This window comes from Geotrypetes seraphini, chromosome 4 (genome assembly GCF_902459505.1).
Source record: "Geotrypetes seraphini chromosome 4, aGeoSer1.1, whole genome shotgun sequence".
NCBI classification, from domain to species: domain Eukaryota; kingdom Metazoa; phylum Chordata; class Amphibia; order Gymnophiona; family Dermophiidae; genus Geotrypetes; species Geotrypetes seraphini.
Window position 1 is genome coordinate 152,013,524 of NC_047087.1, and position 19,462 is coordinate 152,032,985.

Below are 19,462 nucleotides of genomic sequence, written 5' to 3' on the forward strand. Positions count from 1 at the left end.
ATAGCTTGAGCTTCCTGAAGAAGAAGGGCGGTCTGGGATGGATTGGAAGGATACTCTCTTGGAGGAAGCTCTGGTGGAACCTGAGTGAAATGAAGACAGTATCCTTCGCTGATGATGGTAAGCACCCAGAGGTCGGATGTAATTATCGTCCATCACTTGTAAAAATGATGGAGACGACCTCCTATAGGGGGAAAAAGAGACAGAGACAGAACGGTGGAGGTTATGCTCTGTTGTAAACAGTCAAAAAGGCTGAGAAGCCTTAGGTGCACCAGAAGGTTGGGGGCTTCTTTATTTATTTATTATTTATATACAATTTTAATGATTACAATATCAGATGATACCAAGAAAAAAAGGATTCTAACACAAATTTTAACGATACTTATACGTACAGAACAAAATTCCTTTCCAAGCCCACAACCATGGGAAGACATGCTACAATTTCAACTAACAAAAATAAGAAGAAAACTAAGAATTGGTTCTTGATTCATCCTTGTGAATCTTTAACCAGTCCCTACTATTTGGGACTCTTACATCCTCCAATTTCTCAGTGGTGAAACATTTTTAAAGAAAGAAAAACTCATTTCTGTTCTCGAGCTATTAGGAATTGTTGCAATTGAATGGGATCCCAAAATACATATTCATTGTCTTGTAATTTAACAATACTAGCAAAACCCAAAAAATGGGAGATGAAACAATACTCAAACAAATAGTCTCCCAAAGCCCCAAAGAAAAGGAACTAGATAAGAGGGAGAGGCTGCCTATAGAGTGAAAAGTGCTGTTGAACACTAAAAGAATATATATAAATTTTTAGGGTTTTTAGAGAGCCCTCAGTCACACAGCCTCCCTCCGGGAACCCCCAGAAGTAACGGCTGCCACTGGCTTACACCCAATAAGGTGTTAACTGTGAAACATCCCAGGGCTCTCTGTGTGAATTAGTGATAAATAACACAAAAGTGCTGGTAAGTGTAGTACAAAATCAAAAACACACTCTATAGGTAGTCTCTACCCCTGATCCAGGGGGCCCGAACAAAGCATTCGGATGTCCAAATTCAACCATGCAAAGCCAATAGGAAGTACTTAGCTTCTCTGAAAAAGTACAGCCAGCAGATAACCAATCCGTCCTACGGGACTCCGTTTCGGGGGTGAAGACCCCCTTCCTCAGGAACGGCTGAGCTGAGCTGCAGTCTCCAAATCTTCAGGCTGCAGCGGTTTGGCAAAGTGGAAAATGGCGCTTGTACTGGAACAGACGCCTCCAATTTAAACTGCAGATAAAAAGCGTCACTGAATTGACAAGTCACGTGACTGGAACAGCCACGGTCGGGAGAAAAAAAGAGACACTCCCTGCCAAAGTTCAAAAAAGTCCAAAAAGAAACTGAGAAGCTGATTTAGACCAAAAGGCAAAAGTTTTTTTCAAAAAGTATGATGCCACTCAATGTAATCATTATGTCCTGTGGGAGATAAAGCCTGCAGTTCAAAAATCCAGTACTGTTCTCTCCGTTGTAGCCACAGTAGCTTATCCCCCTCATAGTTCTCATGAATCTGGTCAATCACCAACCAGCGTAAATCCTGAAAAGTGTGATTAAATTGTATACAATATGGCACTATGGGAGAACTCATAGATTTTGTGTTGATCCTACTGCGGTGCTCTATAAGTCGCGTTCTTATGGCCCTTAATGTGCGTCCCACATATAACATGTGGCACGGGCATATAATAACATATATGACCCACTTGGAACTGCAAGATGTAACTGCTTTATGAGCATATGTTTTGTGGGTCACAGGATGTTCCCATATAGCGCCCTCAACAGTAATAGCACAAATATGGCAGGTGTCGCTACATTTTCCATGTTACTCAGCACGAAGACTAAAGCCACGCACTGACCTGTATCTTGAATGAATCACATGATCGGCGATGTTCTTTGCTCGAGAATAAGCAATGCATGGTAAGTCTTGAAAACTCGAGTGAAGCTGGAGAATGTGCCAATGTTGTCTAATGCTCTGAGCTACTTCAGAGGCGTGATCTGAAAATGATAATACACATATCGTTTTAGGGTCCTCAACAGGGGAAGTGTTGGAAAGCAAGAGAGCCCTATTGACGTAAAGGGCCCTATTGTAAGCCTTGTAAAGCACCCCGTGAGGATATCCCCACTCCTTGAAGCGCGTGTACAATTTGCGGGCTTGAGTACGAAACTCACCAAGATCTGTGCAAAGTCTGCGCACCCGTAAAAACTGGCTGATAGGCAAAGATTGTTTAAGTTTGGTGGAATGACAACTGGTGTAGTTTAAATAATTATTAACTTCGACGGGTTTTCTGTAGACAGTAGTGACTAGAATATTATCAGCTATTTGTACCCAAACATCCAGGAAAGGACCCTGCTCTGCATACTTTTCGGGAGCTAGTCCTAAGAGATCTAAATACACTTGAATCATCTCTTCAACGTAGATCTCGCAGATATTCCAACATGTCTACACATGAATACAGAGCTCTATCAGAACTCAGTAGGGACACCCAACGGGTTATTAAACCGGCCGATAAGGGGGGCTCGATAGTGGTGCTTAATAACCACCAATATTTAGCGGAAGTGAATAAACAATTATCTGACTCCTGCTTTTATTCTGTACTTACGGGAGACCCTACTGATTCTTTGGTTAGCACTATCGCTGGTATAGTGGATACTGCATTTGAGGAAGGTCAACTTACAAAAGCTGAGACTAGATATTTGAAACTATCTTTTCCTTGCCGTCCGACATTTTATATCGTTCCCAAAATTCACAAGAACATCAAACCCCCCCCCCCCCCCCCGGGAGACCTATCGTGTCTCTCAGAGGCATGGTTTTGGAGCCTCTCTCCAAATTTATTGATTGGTTTCTCAAACCTCTAGTCACCAATGCCAGATCTCATGTCAAAAATACCACACACTTTTTATCCATTATTGAACAGTTTACTGACGTACAAGATACTGATACTTTAGTGACTATGGATTTGGAATCCTTATATTCAAACATTCCTCAATCGGCAGCTTTTGAACTCATCTCCAGGATCTTCATGCAAGAAGTTCAGCACGAACGTATCAGAGCCGACTTTCTCATTCAGTTGGCCAAACTGATTCTGTATCACAACTACTTCCAATTTGAGCAACAATTTTTTCTCCAAACCCATGGGTACGGCAGCGGCCCCAAGCATTGCAAATCTGTATGTTTCTTCCTTTGAAGAACGGTTTCTGTACCCGTCTGTTTGGTATTGTTACATCAAAGTGTGGCTCAGATTCATCGATGATGTGTTTTGTATTTGGATGGGCCCTTTTGAACTGTTATCTCATTTTTTGGATTGGCTCAACACTTTAGACTCTAACCTGAGATTTACAATGTCTCATCATTCGAGTAAAATATCTTTCCTGGATGTTTGGGTACAAAAAGCTGATAATATTCTAGTCACTACTGTCTACAGAAAACCCGTTGAAGTTAATAATTATTTAAACTATACCAGTTGTCATCCCACCAAACTTAAACAATCTTTGCCTATCAGCCAGTTTTTACAGGTGCGCAGACTTTGCACAGATCTTGGTGAGTTTCGTACTCAAGCCCGCAAATTGTACACGCGCTTCAGGGAGTGGGGATATCCTCACGGGGTGCTTTGCAAGGCTTACAATAGGGCCCTTTACGCCAATAGGGCTCTCTTGCTTTCCACACTTCCCCTGTTGAGGACCCTAAAACGATCTGTGTATTATCATTTTCAGATCACGCCTCTGAAGTAGCTCGGAGCATTAGACAACATTGGCACATTCTCCAGCTTCACTCGAGATTTCAAGACTTACCATGCATTGCTTATTCTCGAGCAAAGAACATCGCCGATCATGTGATTCATTCTAGATACAGGTCAGTGCGTGGCTTTAGTCTTCGTGCTGAGTAACATGGAAAATGTAGTGACACCTGCCATATTTGTGCTATTACTGTTGAGGGCGCTATATGGGAACATCCTGTGACCCACAAAACATATGCTCATAAAGCAGTTACATCTTGCAGTTCCAAGTGGGTCATATATGTTATTATATGCCCGTGCCACATGTTATATGTGGGACGCACATTAAGGGCCATAAGAATGCGACTTATAGAGCACCGCAGTAGGATCAACACAAAATCCATGAGTTCTCCCATAGTGCCACATTGTATACAATTTAATCACACTTTTCAGGATTTACGCTGGTTGGTGATTGACCAGATTCATGAGAACTATGAGGGGGATAAGCTACTGTGGCTACAACGGAGAGAACAGTACTGGATTTTTGAACTCCAGGCTTTATCTCCCACAGGACATAATGATTACATTGAGTGGCATCATACTTTTTGAAAAAACTTTTGCCTTTTGGTCTAAATCAGCTTCTCAGTTTCTTTTTGGACTTTTTTGAACTTTGGTGGGGAGTGTCTCTTTTTTTCTCCCGACCGTGGCTGTTCCAGTCACATGACTTGTCAATTCAGTGACGCTTTTTATCTGCAGTTTAAATTGGAGGCGTCTGTTCCGGTACAAGCGCCATTTTCCACTTTGCCAAACCGCTGCAGCCTGAAGATTTGGAGACTGCAGCTCAGCTCAGCCGTTCCTGAGGAAGGGGGTCTTCACCCCCGAAACGGAGTCCCGTAGGACGAATTGGTTATCTGCTGGTTGTACTTTTTCAGAGAAGTTAAGTATTGGCTTTGCATGGTTGAATTTGGACATCCGAATGCTTTGTTCGGGCCCCCTGGATCAGGGGTAGAGACTACCTATAGAGTGTGTTTTTGATTTTGTACTACACTTACCAGCACTTTTGTGTTATTTATCACTAATTCACACAGAGAGCCCTGGGATGTTTCACAGTTAACACCTTATTGGGTGTAAGCCAGTGGCAGCCGTTACTTCTGGGGGTTCCCGGAGGGAGGCTGTGTGACTGAGGGCTCTCTAAAAACCCTAAAAATTTATATATATTCTTTTAGTGTTCAACAGCACTTTTCACTCTATAGGCAGCCTCTCCCTCTTATCTAGTTCCTTTTCTTTGGGGCTTTGGGAGACTACTTGTTTGAGAGTTGTAATTTAACAAGACAATTACATGGAAATTTTAGATAAAACGATGCCTCAAGAGCTAATACTCTTGTTCTTAGTTTTAAAAATTCTTTCCTTCTTAATTGCGTAACTCTTGAGACATCAGGAAAAATTCTAACCAAAGCTCCACAAAATTTTGTCAGCCTATTCTTGAAGTAAAGTTTCATTATTAGCATTTTATCTATCTCACTCATGCATGTTATTACCATAGTGGACTGACTCTGGATCACATCCTGACTATCTTCCAAAAACTCTGTCAAATTTATTTCATTTGTAACCAGATGGTCCACCTCTTGGGCGGATTGTATTTTTCTTTGCGGAACATAGTAGTAATTATTTATTGGGAAATTTTCCGCATTGGGTAATCCCAGTATTTCTTAAAAAAATTTCCTTAATAAAATTTCAGGGGATAATAAATGAGTTACTGGGAAATTAACCAAGCGGAGGTTCCATCATTTCCACTTTAGAATGTAACACCAGATACTGAGACAGCTTGAAGTGTATTAATTTGAGTTTCAACCACACTTAATCTTTTATCCAAACAACTTAAATTGGAATCCACATTTTTAAACTTTTGAGACACAGACTATGAAAAGTTTAATGTTTGTTTCACTGTTTCTCTGTGAAACCCTTCAACTCTAGAAATACCTAACCACAAATCTTTAAGGGTAATATCTTGTGTTTCCACTGCTGGTGGTTGATCCTCTACTACACCTGAAAATTCAAGTGGTTTAGGTATTTCAGTAAAAGCTAATTTACTTGTCTGAGTAGAGGGTACCACATATTCAGTGGAAATTGCGGGGATAGTTTTCTCGCTATCACTTGATACTGGGTGAAGGGGGGGTCCTTTCAAGGGGGCTCATTGATGCACCTGATATGGGAGAGTTCATATCAAGTAAAATTTTTAGTGGATTATCAGTAGAAAATGTCAAATGCCTGTCCATGGGACCAGCTACAGCAGGTGTTGAACTCTTAGGCTTAATTTTCCTTTTCCCCATGATATGACAGATTAGTATTATTCGACCTGAATTCCTGCTCCTCAGCTCCTTGTTGCTCCAAGGGGAACCTGCCCCTTTAGCTATGCCCTGCGGCCGCAACCGCAGCAGCGGTATCTAATTTAAGGGAATCAATGGAGACTGACCCGATGACGTCAGGGGTCCGTCTCTTCCAGTGCCTGCCCGATGGATCACCGAGCCCTGCTGCTGCTGCGGGAGACACGGGGCAGCAAAACAGAGTCTCCTCCGATGTCCCAGCAAAAGTAAGTAAGTAGCAGCTCCCCTGGGGTTTTTGTTGCTTCTGAGATTGCTGTTTTTTCAGAGGAGGGCGAGAATAAGGAGCCGGCTTCGGAGCAAAACGCTTTTGATAGATAAGAGCAGGGCGTGCAGGCTTGGCAGGAGCTGGCTTTGACTTAGGTCTGACTATAGAAGCAAATGATTTCTCATGGTCAGATAATTTCTTGGTGGCTGCCTCAATGGATTCATCAAAGAGGTTGTTACCCTCACAAGGAATGTTAGCCAAGCGGTCTTGAAGGTTAGAGTCCATGTCAATGGTACAAAGCCAGGCAAGTCGACGCATAGCTGCAGAGCAAGCAGCCGCTCAGGCAGATAACTCGAAGGCATCATAAGATGATTGGAGGGGATGCAGACTTAATTGAGAGAAAGAAGTAATGACTTCTTGAAACTCAAAATGCATTTGGTTATCCAAATAAGTCAAAAACTTTGCTAGAAGAGAAAGAAGAAATTCAAAGTAAGTGATGAAATAAAAATTATAATTGAGGACTATAGAGGTCATCATAGCATTTTGGTAAATGCGACATCCGAATTTGTCCTTAGTTTTCCCCTCCCTTCCGGGAGGAACTGTGGCATAAACCTTGGAAGGATGAGATCTCTTCAAGGAGGACTCAACAAGTAGGGATTGATGAGATAACTGTGAGTTGTCAAACCCTTTGCGATGCAAAGTTTTATACCTAGAGTCCAATTTTCCTGGAACAGCTGGTATGGAAAAAGGTGTTTCCATGCATCAACCAAAAGTCTGATTCAGTGGAAGCTTAAGACACTCTGCCGGAGGTTGAGGAAAATGCATGACTTCTAGATACTCCTTAGAATACTTGGAGCCAGTATCCAATTGAATGTCCAAGTCTACAGCCATCTGTCGCAGGAAAGACGAGAAAGATAGCTGATCTGCCAATGCTTTGCCTCGAGAAGGACTCGAGGACTTCGAGGCAGCCTGTGTCGAAGAAGAAGCTTCAGCAGGGAAAAAGGCATCAAAGGAACCTGGTGACTTGGATGAGGCAATCGAGACGGGAACATTCTTGAGGTCCGGCATTGGAGACCTCGAACGAGGAGTCGGTGGTCTGGTCGAGGTTGGAGTTGTTCGAGGCTTCGAGGAAGATGGTCTGTCATAAGAAGAAGAATGATGCCTGGAAGGATGCCTCGATGAAGGCCTCGAATGTTGGTGAGAACTGTGTCTGGAACCAGATCTCGAGGATCAAGGAGATTTCACATCGGAGACGTAGGCAGCCGATGCCGATGTGTGAATAGGACTAGAGGCTGTAGATCGAAGCTCCAGAGGCTTGGTGGAGGAACCTCGATGCACTCTCAAAGACTCTGCTCCTTGTTTACATAGTAACATAGTAGATGACGGCAGATAAAGACCCGAATGGTCCATCCAGTCTGCCCAACCTGATTCAATTTAAAAATTTTTTTTTTTCTTCTTAGCTATTTCTGGGCAAGAATCCAAAGCTTTACACGGTACTGTGCTTGGGTTCCAACTGCCGAAATCTCTATTAAGACTTACTCCAGCCCATCTACACCCTCCCAGCCATTGAAGCCCTCCCCAGCCCATCCTCCACCAAACGGCCATACACAGACACAAACCGTGCAAGTCTGCCCAGTACTGGCCTAGTTCAATATTTAATATTATTTTCTGATTCTAAATCTTCTGTGTTCATCCCACGCTTCTTTTAACTCAGTCACAGTTTTACTCTCCACCACCTCTCTCGGGAGCGCATTCCAGGCATCCACTACCCTCTCCGTAAAGTAGAATTTCCTAACATTGCCCCTGAATCTACCACCCCTCAACCTCAAATTATGTCCTCTGGTTTTACCATTTTCCTTTCTCTGGAAAAGATTTTGTTCTAGGTTAATACCCTTCAAGAATTTGAACGTCTGAATCATATCTCCCCTATCTCTCCTTTCCTCTAGGGTATACATATTCAGGGCTTCCAGTCTCTCCTCATACATCTTCTGGCACAAGCCTCCTATCATTTTCATCGCCCTCCTCTGGACCGCCTCAAGTCTTCTTACGTCTTTCGCCAGATACGGTCTCCAAAACTGAACACAATACTCCAAGTGGGGCCTCACCAATGACCTGTACAGGGGCATCAACACCTTCTTCCTTCTACTGACTACGCCTCTCTTTATACAGCCCAGCATCCTTCTGGCAGCAGCCACTGCCCTGTCACACTGTTTTTTCGCCTTTAGATCTTCGGACACTATAATCCCAAGGTCCCTCTCCCCGTCCGTGCATATCAGCTTCTCTCCTCCCAGCATATACGGTTCCTTCCTATTATTAATCCCCAAATGCATTACTCTGCATTTCTGAAGTGTTTGGCAAGGCAGGCATGACCTAGGATGATGTTTCGGCCCAAGGCACTTGAGGCAGCGTTTGTGAGGGTCCGTAAGAGAGATTGCGCGCTGACACTTGCTACACCTCTTGAAGCCGTAGCAGGCTGGGACATAGACGGAAAAATAGCTGCCGCAAAGTCGAAGCCCTCGGGCTGCGGCCGAGCAACCTGTCCCGGAAACGAATGGAAGAAGAAAAAATGTTGTTGGTTTATTTTTACTAAAATAAAAGAAATAAAATGAAACAGCGATTCGGGAAGAAAAAACACAAACCGCGGTTGTAGAGAAGGCACAAAGTAAACGAAGTTAAAAGCAGAGAGTCAAAGATGGACTTCTTGGCTCCACGGAAAACTGAGAACTGAGGAGACGCGCCCTGTGCTGGGCGGGAAGGCACTCATGCATGCGCGATGCGGGCAACTTGAAACTTCGAGTTTCTTTAAGCAAGTCTGCTTGTGAGGTGTCCACATCCGGGCTCCGTCGATGACGTCACCCACATGTGAGAATACCTGCCTGCTTGTACTGGGATAAAAAATGTTTGGTTTTTTTTAATACGGTGTTAAAAAAAGAGATCGAGCCCCGGTCTCACATACCCTAGGTACGCCACTATATAGTTCTAGCCACTATGCTACACTCTCCTGTGATGCCCATACGTCAGCAGGGGGCTCGACAATAAGAGGAAGGCTTTTAAAGATGAACACTAGGAGAACGAAGGTATTGCTTTAAAGCACAGATATTCGCCACGAATCTCGCCCGCTGTGAAACTGACATCCTACGTCAGCTACGACAGGGGAAGTTATTTAAGTTGGACTCATCCATGGATTTGCCGACATGTAGAAGGAATAATGAAAAAAAGGTAGAAAACATATCGGTAATGCACATATTTATGAGGGAGGCAGAAAAAAGATTTTAATGTTTTTATACGAGAATCTGGGAGAATCCAGATCTTGCAAATCAGTCCTAGTCGTTTCCACCCTCCCCAGCCCGAACAATCGCCAACCACAGTGCGGACGCTGAGCTTTCATTTACTGCTGCCGTAAAGACTCCGCTTTACAGCAGACAGTCTGTGTTGAGGTAAGTGGCAGATAAACAGAAGGTGTTATAGTTAGCTTTTTCCCATCGTTTTCTAAACTCGCATGTTAATAGGGAGAGGGCAGGGAATCACTGTCTTTAGCCAGGTTACTGGAACATTTTGGAATAGGATTTAAAGGGTGTTATGGTTTGTTTGTTCCCTGTTGGCTGCTTGTCTGCGTTGTCTGCTTCCTTGTTATTATTTTTGTGCTCTCCTTGGTCCTTTGAGTTACACACACATACCTTTGAACTGTGTAAAAATAGTGTTAGATTCAGGGAATGTCGTCTAATTAAGCTGTAGAGTAGGGTTTTATGAGGCTGTTCTTTTTACTTTCGAGAAAAAAGTTGTACATAGAACAGAAGGAAACAAGTTATGCTTCTACTTTTACGCTTTGCTTGCGAAAGTCAACCCAGCGGTTTTCGTAGTAATAAAAAAGCACTTGAAAACAAATTGGGGATTTTTATAGACTGAATTATCCTTTTTTGTTTGTTTTCAGTATGTGCTTAGAATCCTTCAGAAGTTGGATTTGTAATTATTTCATTATTTTTTGCAGATTATGAACAATTTTTGTTGAATCAATATAAGATTTATTTTTAAAAAACGGAGATAAGCCTCTAAGCCATTCTGATAACTTTCAAAAATTTTACATAAGTGTTTCACCCTATTAAAAAAAAATATTTTCTGTATGAAGGTCAAAGTACCTGCATTGTGCAAGGTCTATCCTGTTACTCCTTCATTGAGTGGAGTAATTGTGAGGTAGATGGGTGGGGTATGGCAGGGATTGTCGCAACAGGCGCATACTACTTATTTAAAAAATTACCAATAGAACATGTCTAAGTTTCCATAGGCACTTGTTGCTTTTGCAATTTGAAAACTGGTGTAAAAATGCATGAGTAAAAGATATGAAAATAGGTATCATTTGACATCTGAAGAAAGAACCAATGAGCCCCCTTTTACAAAGCTGCTGTAGTGTTTCTGCTACAGTAAATGCACTGAAACCCATAAGAATTGAATGGGCTTCAGTGCAATTAATGTGGCAGCCATATGTGTTTTTGAAATGTCCTACTGGTAAGAGGCCTGGGGATAATTAATATTCCCATTATACTTGATACATGACCATTTTAGAAAAGGAAGTTTTACAAGTTTTTCTTTCTCCTCCATTCTCTTTATCAGAGCACACATTTCAGCTGCAAAAAATATTGTGAACAACTGTTTTTAGTGAATCCTTGGTCTGGACAAGCCAATGCTAGATCTGGAAGTCGTGCCGGAACGCTCCCTTGGGAATGAACAATGGGAATTCACTTTAGGTAAAAGAGAATAATTTTTTCTTCTGTGTATGAGTTTATCTTTTTGTTGTTCAGATACTTGTATTCTTTTTAAAAAATACAAAAAATTTCTGCCTGATAGTGGAACTTATCCAGGTAGAAAATCCAAAAAAGTAGAAGTATCAAACTCTGCAGATGAACAAACCATTCGGATGAAAGTGCAGAGAAGACCTGGTCTTCAAGCCAAACGGATCTTTGATAGCAACCATGCAAATGGTAACACCAGGACCTGACACAAACGTGTTTCGGCTAAAAAGCCTGCTTCAGGAGTCTTATAATTACATCAAATATAACCCATGATATTAAAAACAAACAAAAAATGTAAAACATGAGATTTCTAAAAGATACATAAAATTAAAAACATGTACAGTAAATAATAAATTAGACTAAAACAATGAAATATAAATGTAATACAATAGATTGTATCAATAGATTGTTTCAATAGATTCTTAATAAAAATGTCAGTGCATACCTATCAAACACGCACTAAGTAGCTTATGCCATAAAGTTGCAAAGCTGAAGCATGTGACAGTAGAGAGAAAGTTGGAGCAAAAGCTAAATTGTCTGTGAATCACCTTAAGGCTAAAAGTAATATTGTGGAAAAATGTAAAATAATCAGCCAAACCAATCAGAGTATGAATGGGGAAATGTGGCACAGTGTAAGTTCAAGTTTATTTAGATTTGATGAATCGTTTATTAATAATTTACTAAGCGAGTTACAATAAAGTATAAAATAGACATACAGTTCAACAAACTTCTTAAAATGGGTTAGACGGACAAACATATAGGCAAACTTGAATACATAAGGCAAAAAGGGAGAAAGTTACAAAGTTAATGTTTTTTTAAAAAGAAAAGAAAGAGCCATAAATGGAAGGAACATGAGGAAAGGTAAAAAAAGTTTTTATTATTAAAAGGTTGGTTTTTTTTTTTTTGCACTGTATATATGTCATTTAAGTATTAAAAGCGTCTTTGAAAAGAAAGGTTTTCAGGTTATTTTTAAATCGATTAAGGTCCTTTTCTTATCTTATATATTGTGGCAAGGTATTCCAGGTCTGAGGGGCCATCACCGAATATATGTCGTGACGTCTAGTACCAGTAACTTTTAAAGAAGGAACCGCCAACAGCCTTTGAGCTGTGGAACGGAGAGAACGTGAAGTATTATATGGAATAAGCATTCGGTTTATGAATTGTGATTCGTTGGTGGCAGTGTTTTAAATACTAGAGTCAGGATTTTATAGGTTATATGGTGGTTAATAGGAAGCCAATGTGAATCAATCAGAAAGGGAGGTACATGATCAAATTTTTTTCCGTTATGAATGATTTTAACAGCGGTATTTTGAATTATCTGTAAACGTTTCTTTTCCTTTTGAGTGATATTTAATAATAATGAATTGCAATAATCGAGCTTAGAAATGACAAGTGAGTGTATTAAAATATTTAATGATTTAGGTTCCAGAAACTTGGACATAGAATGAATCAAACGTAGGTGATAAAAGCTGCTTTTAACAACATTACTAATGTGTTCATGATAAGAGAGTTTGTCATCGATAATAATCCCAAGTATCTTTAACGATGATACAACGTCTAGATGTGTGTTATTAATGGTAAATGGAGCACCCAGATTTAACCCTTGTTTCCATAGAAAAAGTAGAGGTTTTTGTTTTTTTTAAAATATTTAAAGCTAATCTGTTTAGGGTAAGCCAATTTTTAATTTTATCTAATTTTTGGTTGATCTGTTGTATTTCATTTTCTGGATTGAGGAGATGAGTCAGCTGAATATCATCTGCATAAGCATAAGTAGTAAAGCCTATAGATTGACATAGACTTAGTAAAGGTGAAAGAAAAATATTAAACAGTAATGGAGACAGAATCAAGCCTTGAGAAATGCCATAGTTATGGGTGAAAGGGTTAGAGATTGTATTATTAAAATGCACCGTAGATAAGCGATTAGACAGAAAAGAAGTAAACCACTCTAGAGTTAGATCGCAAACGCCTATGGATTTTAACCTATCTAGGAGCAGAGTGTGATCGATAGTGTCAAATGCTGCGGATAGATCAAGAGAAAAAAGAATAACAGAGTTGTGATGGTCTAAATGATAAATTATATTGGAGGTAAGACCTATCAAGGAATATTCTGTGTTATGATTTTTTCTAAATCCTGTTTGGTTAGGATGTAGAACATTGGTAGATTCAACAAAATCAGATAATTGGTCGAATACTATTCTTTCTGTTATTTTTGCCAAGAATGGAATGTTGGCCATTAGGACGGTAATTTGAGGCGTCCTCTGAACTTGTTTTGTGATCCTTTATTATTGGGAAGATTATAGCAGATTTCCATGATGATGGCAAAAAGCCTGTAGTAAGGCTTTTTAGTATAAAATAATGTATGAAGGGACCAAAACAAGAGAAAAATTTCTTTGGAGGAATAATCTCTAGACGGGAGCCTTTTAAGTTGACTCTTTGAAAGATGCGCTCAACATCAGCTAGAGTTGGAAGGTTAAAAGTAGAACATTTGGCAAGGGGTAGATGACTATTGTTTAAATTATCTGTAATGTCTTCTAATGGAATGTGATCAAAGTTTTTTCGTATATTTTTTATTTTTTCACAAAAGTAGTTAGCCAGATCTTGAGCTGTTAAATTAATTTTATTGTCTTCCTTTTGTGAGTTAGGAATAAGGGATTTTAGGATGGAATAAAGAATAGAAGGATTTTTTGCTTTTAAGATTTTGTTAGTATAATAGGCTCTTTTAGTGTGGTTAATTTTCATCTTGTAAAGGACTGATTGTTCTTTGTAAAATTTCAAATTTTCGGCAGATTTATTTTTACGCCATTTCCTTTCAAGGGACCTTAACTGTCTTTTAAGTAAGGAGAGTTCTTGTGAATACCAGGGATTTTGTTGTTTTCGAGTGGAAATTTTTTTATTAATTATTGGCACTTCATTATCCAACAGAAGTTGGATAGATGAGTTCCAAGTTGCAAGTTGGTCTTCTAGAGAATCAGTTTGTACCTTTAACATTTTTGGGTTAAAAAATGGAGAAATAGTTGAAGGCTCTAGTTTTGTGTAATCCCGATATGTAATCCTTTTTGGTGGTAAGGTTAGTATTGTTTTATCTTTTAGATATAGCTTGATAGTGATAAGATGGTGATCTGACCAAGGAACTGAAGTATTATGGAGATCGGAATAAATAGAAAGATATGAATTTGGAATTAAAATCATGTCCAGAATGTGTCCTGCTGAATGTGTTGGATCTTGTATTATGGGTTGCAAATTTAAGGTATTGGTGTAAGTTAGAAGTTCTCTGGTGGTAGGGTTTGCTAATTCATCGAAATGAATGTTAAAGTCTCCTAGAATCAAGGGATGTTCTGATGAAGAGCAAAGAGCAAAAATCAAAAATCAGGTTTTGAAGGATGGTTAAATTATTGTAGGTAACAGGGGGAGGAATGTAAAGTAGTAGGAAGTCTATTTTTGGGTTGATATTGAGTTTAATTTGAAGGAATTCAATTGCTACACTTCCAGAGGAATAGTCAACAGATTTGACAATATTCCTATAATAGATGATGGCTAAGCCACCACCTTTACGTTTGTGACGATGATTGAAAACATAGGAGTAATTGGGTGGACAGCAGAAGGAGAGAGAAGCTTCATCACCGTCTGTTAACCAAGATTCTGTTAGACAAAGGATATGTAGTTCTTGTGAGATAATACTTTCCTTTATAAGGTGGTATTTCGCTTTAATAGATCTCACGTTAATGAGTCCTAGTTTTAGTTGTACTTGATTTGGAGTATTGATGGTAGTAGAAGATTATAAAATAGTCGTTCGAAGGGAATTAGTAGGAGATGGAGAGCAAATAGGTGTGATTACCGATTGGCGGGGAACATAAGATTTATTGTTTGGGGGACGAAAACCCCAATGTACATGTATGTTTGAGGGTAAGAGAAATGAATTTGAAGTACGAGTAAAGTGGCCTGATGTTTGTAAGGACATAATTATAGGGTATAGGAAACCAAATAGGAGTAGGGAATTAAAGTATAAACTCCTGAGTTGTTTGTTGGTTGTTGCGGCAAGCTTAGGTGTTACGTTTAAAATAGTGGCGCCCTCAGGTTGCGCACGAAGGAGCGCGCATAAGGAGCAGTATGCGCGCTCCTTTGGTGCGCGCCTTCGGCGTGCGCCACAAAGGCCGAGTTTTAAGGAGCATGGGCAGACCTGGAAGGTGGCCGGAGTCCAGCAGGCCGCCGCTTTGCGGTGGCGATTCAGAGAGTGAAAGGTGTCTAAAAGAGTACACAAAATTAAAACAGAATAAACAGGCAAGTAAAATAACAAGTAAAATATAAATATAAATTAGCTAAAAGGTGACATCAGTGCGCTAGTGCAGCATAAGTTGTTGTGAGGCGTGCGCCGCAAAAGGCCGAGTAAGGAGCATGGGCAGACCTGGAAGGTGGGCGGAGTCCAGTGGGCCGCCGCTTTGTGGCGGCGATTCAGAGAGTGAAAGGAGTCTGGAAGGTGGGTCCGCTCCTTGTGACACTTAATTCCCCCATTGTCCCAGGTACATTAGATAAGATTGTGAGCCTGCTGGGATGGACAGGAAAATATGTAAACCAATCTGAGCTCCCCTGGGAGAATGGTATCGAAAATTGAATGAATAAATAAACATGCAAACTGATTCCTTCTCATAAAAGTGATACAAAATCCCAATTTGATGGACCAATGCAGAGTCTCTAGGGAATCATGCTGCAGCCCTGAAACCTCTATGTATAAAGCCTGGTAAATGGCTCTTTAAAGGCAAATATAATTTGAAAACGGAGACAAACGCTGGTTCTGAACAAAAATGGAAATATAAAGCAAACTCCAGTCCCAGATGAAATGCATAGGGAGAAATGAAGGAGGTGAAACACATGTTGCTTCCGAGCAACAATACCAAATAAAAGGTTAAAACCAGCTATGTTATCCACTCTTATCACAACCTCTGGCAATGCGTTCCAGAGCTTAACTATTCTCTGAATAAATATTTCCTTGTATTGGTTTTAAAAGTATTTCCCTGTAACTCTGTACAGCGCTGCGTGTGTCTGGTGGCACTATAGAAATAATTAATAGTAGTAGTAGTAACTTCAAGTGTACCCTAGTCTTTGTAAATTTGATGCAGTAAAAAATTGATTAATTTGTACCCATTCTACACCACTCAGGATTTTGTAGACTTCAATCATATTTCCCCTCAGCCGTCTCTTTTCCAAGCTGAAGATCCCTTACCGTTTTAGTCTTTCCTCATACAAGAGGAGTTCCATCCCCTTTATCATCTTGGTTGTTCTTTTTTGTTCTGCTGTATCTTTCTAGAGATAGGGCAACCAGAACTGAACGCACTACTGTATCGCACCATGGAGCGATACAGAGGCATTATAACATTCTTAGTCTTGTTAACCATCCCTTTTTAAATAATTCACAGCATCTTGTTTCCTTTTTTGGCCGCCGCCACACATTGGGCAGAAGGTTTGATCGTATTATCTACAATGCCATCCAGATCTTTTTCTTGGGTGCTTACCCCCAAGGTGGACCGTAGCATCTGCTAACTATGATTCTTCCCAATGTGCATCACTTTGCATTTCTCCACATTAAATTTCATCTGCCACTTGGACACCCAGTCTTCTAATTTCCTAAGGTTTGCCTACAATTTTTCATAATCTGCATGCGTTTTAACAATTTTGAATAGTTAGTGTCATCTGCAAATTTACTCGTCGTTCCAATATTGAGATCAGCCCAGCAAAGGAGAGGAAGCGTGGGAGCCCTGCTCCGCCCCTCCCCCCGACCAGCCAGGGACCCGATTTCACCCCCTGCAGCAGCGGACTTGTTCATACAGAGCCCAGCAGAGGAGAGGAAGCGTGGGAGCCCTGCTCCGCCCCTCCCCCGACCAGCAAAAGACCCGATTTCCCCTGCAGCAGCGGACTTTTGTTCTTCCAGAGCCCAGCAAAGGAGAGGAAGCGTGGGAGCCCTGCTCCGCCCCTCCCCCGACCAGCAAAAGACCCGATTTCCCCATCAGCAGCGGACTTTTGTTCTTCCAGAGCCCAGCAAAGGAGAGGAAGCGTGGGAGCCCTGCTCCGCCCCTCCCCCCGACCAGCCAGGGACCCGATTTCACCCCCTGCAGCAGCGGACTTGTTCTTACAGAGCCCAGCAGAGGAGAGGAAGCGTGGGAGCCCTGCTCCGCCCCTCCCCCGACCAGCAAAAGACCCGATTTCCCCTGCAGCAGCGGACTTTTGTTCTTACAGAGCCCAGCAGAGGAGAGGAAGCGTGGGAGCCCTGCTCCGCCCTCCCCCGACCAGCAAAAGACCCCGATTTCCCCTGCAGCAGCGGACTTTTGTTCTTCCAGAGCCCAGCAAAGGAGAGGAAGCGTGGGAGCCCTGCTCCGCCCCCTCCCCCGACCAGCAAAAGACCCGATTTCCCCTGCAGCAGCGGACTTTTGTTCTTACACGAGCCCAGCAGAGGAGAGGAAGCGTGGGAGCCCTGCTCCGCCCCTCCCCCGACCAGCAAAAGACCGATTTTCCCCCTGCAGCAGCGGACTTTTGTTCTTCCAGAGCCCAGCAAAGGAGAGGAAGCGTGGGAGCCCCTGCTCCGCCCCTCCCCCCGACCAGCCAGGGACCCGATTTCACCCCCTGCAGCAGCGGACTTGTTCATACAGAGCCCAGCAGAGGAGAGGAAGCGTGGGAGCCCTGCTCCGCCCCTCACCCGACCAGCCAGGGACCCGATTTCACCCCCTGCAGCAGCGGACTTGTTCTTACAGAGCCCAGCAGAGGAGAGGAAGCGTGGGAGCCCTGCTCCGCCCCTCCCCCGACCAGCCAGGGACCCGATTTCACCCCCTGCAGCAGCGGACTTGTTTCTTACAGAGCCCAGCTCACACAGCCTCTTCTCTTCAGAGCAGCCCCACTGAAACAGGGAGCTGCTCCAACGAAAAACAGACCCCTGCCGTAGGGAAGAAACTTCGGGCCGCGTGGGAGCCCAACTCCGCCCCCCGAAGCCCCCTGCAGAGCAGCTCACTCAGCCTCTTCTCTTCAGAGCAGCCCCACTGAAACCGGGAGCTGCCCCCCCCCCCCCCCGAAGTCACGAACAGGTCAATCTTTTTGATCAGACATACAACATAACCCATCTACCACAAAACAACAAGATCTATCTCCCTCACCAATAACAACAGGACAAACGACTTTTAGAATCAGTCCAAACCCCCACCAACTGACACTAAAGATGAAGCTATCCACACAAACACATACTCAAGCCACCCTAATAATAATCCTCCTCATCACCAGCTGGAAAGTAGTAGCAAACAACTTATACACCACACCCACAAGCTCCTCTGTAACCAATTTCCAACTCCATAACGGCAGAACCTTCTTAACAAGAAACTCGAACCACCAGACCAGCACCCAACATTCCATCACCACAACCTGGAGAAAAAGAACAACTCCTCCCAAGACCAAACCTCAACCTCCTCCCAAAACACTCATCTACCCTGAAACGACCCACAAAAATCAAACAGAAACCACTACTCTAACGTGTGCCTACCTAAACATCAGAGCCTTAGGATCCAAAACAGAACATATAAAAAATTGGTTAAAAACCGAAAACCTAGACTGTCTCTTCCTCACAGAAACCTGGTTAACCTCAGACACAGACCCCAGAATAACAGAGGTATGCCCGCAGGGGTACAAAATAACAGTGACCTGCAGAGAGAAAAAAAGAGGAGGAGGACTAGCAATAATATTCAAAGACTCCCTAACCCTAAATATACAAGAAAAAACATCAACCACACAAATGGACTTCCTTGCCTGTCATCTCACAAGCTCCACACTAAAAAACTCACTAGCATGCATGCTCTGTTACATAACACCGGGAAATTGGACCACAACGAGACCTGAATTTGAAAACTTCATCTACCAAAACTCCTTAACAGCAGAATATAACCTTATCCTAGGAGACCTAAACCTACACCTAGAAGACCCAAAATCCACACCAGCAAAAAACTGTCTAGCATTTCTCAATGCCTTATCCTTCCAAATCCTAGACCCACAAACCACTCATGAAAAAGGACATCAACTAGACATTGCAGCCTTCATGACCCACCAATCAACCACCCAAGTAATTCAAACACCCAATGGAACCTGGTCCCCATCCCTCTGGTCAGACCACTACACCTACAATTTCAGCATTAACTGGACCAAGAACAAAACCACACCTAAATCCCAAAAAATAACATACACCTCACGCAAACATATCGAGCCAACTGTATTCTGGAAAAAAATAGACGAAACACTCCAGGACTGCGACCCAAAAGACTTCATCTCTCACTGGAATTTTCTAGCCACCAACACCCAGGACGAACTAGCCCCACTACAA

At 42.1% G+C, this 19,462-nt stretch overlaps 1 protein-coding gene across 11 annotated transcripts in view; it reads left to right on the forward strand.

Moving 5' to 3' along the window:
• The first annotated feature begins 9,243 nt into the window (after window positions 1–9,243).
• Window positions 9,244–19,462, forward strand: part of C4H16orf70 (chromosome 4 C16orf70 homolog) — a 1,667,531-nt gene continuing 1,657,312 nt past the window's right edge. Inside the window, exons 1-2 of one of the 11 annotated variants that reach the window (XM_033942210.1) lie at window positions 9,244–9,765; window positions 10,937–11,070. In XM_033942210.1, the coding sequence (XP_033798101.1) occupies window positions 11,007–11,070 (64 nt within the window). In that variant the 5' untranslated portion in view covers window positions 9,244–9,765; window positions 10,937–11,006. Of the gene's footprint in view, window positions 9,766–10,870; window positions 11,071–19,462 lie in introns of those variants that run through there. The other 10 variants (XR_004539236.1, XR_004539235.1, XM_033942212.1 and 7 more) reach the window with 10 other exon arrangements.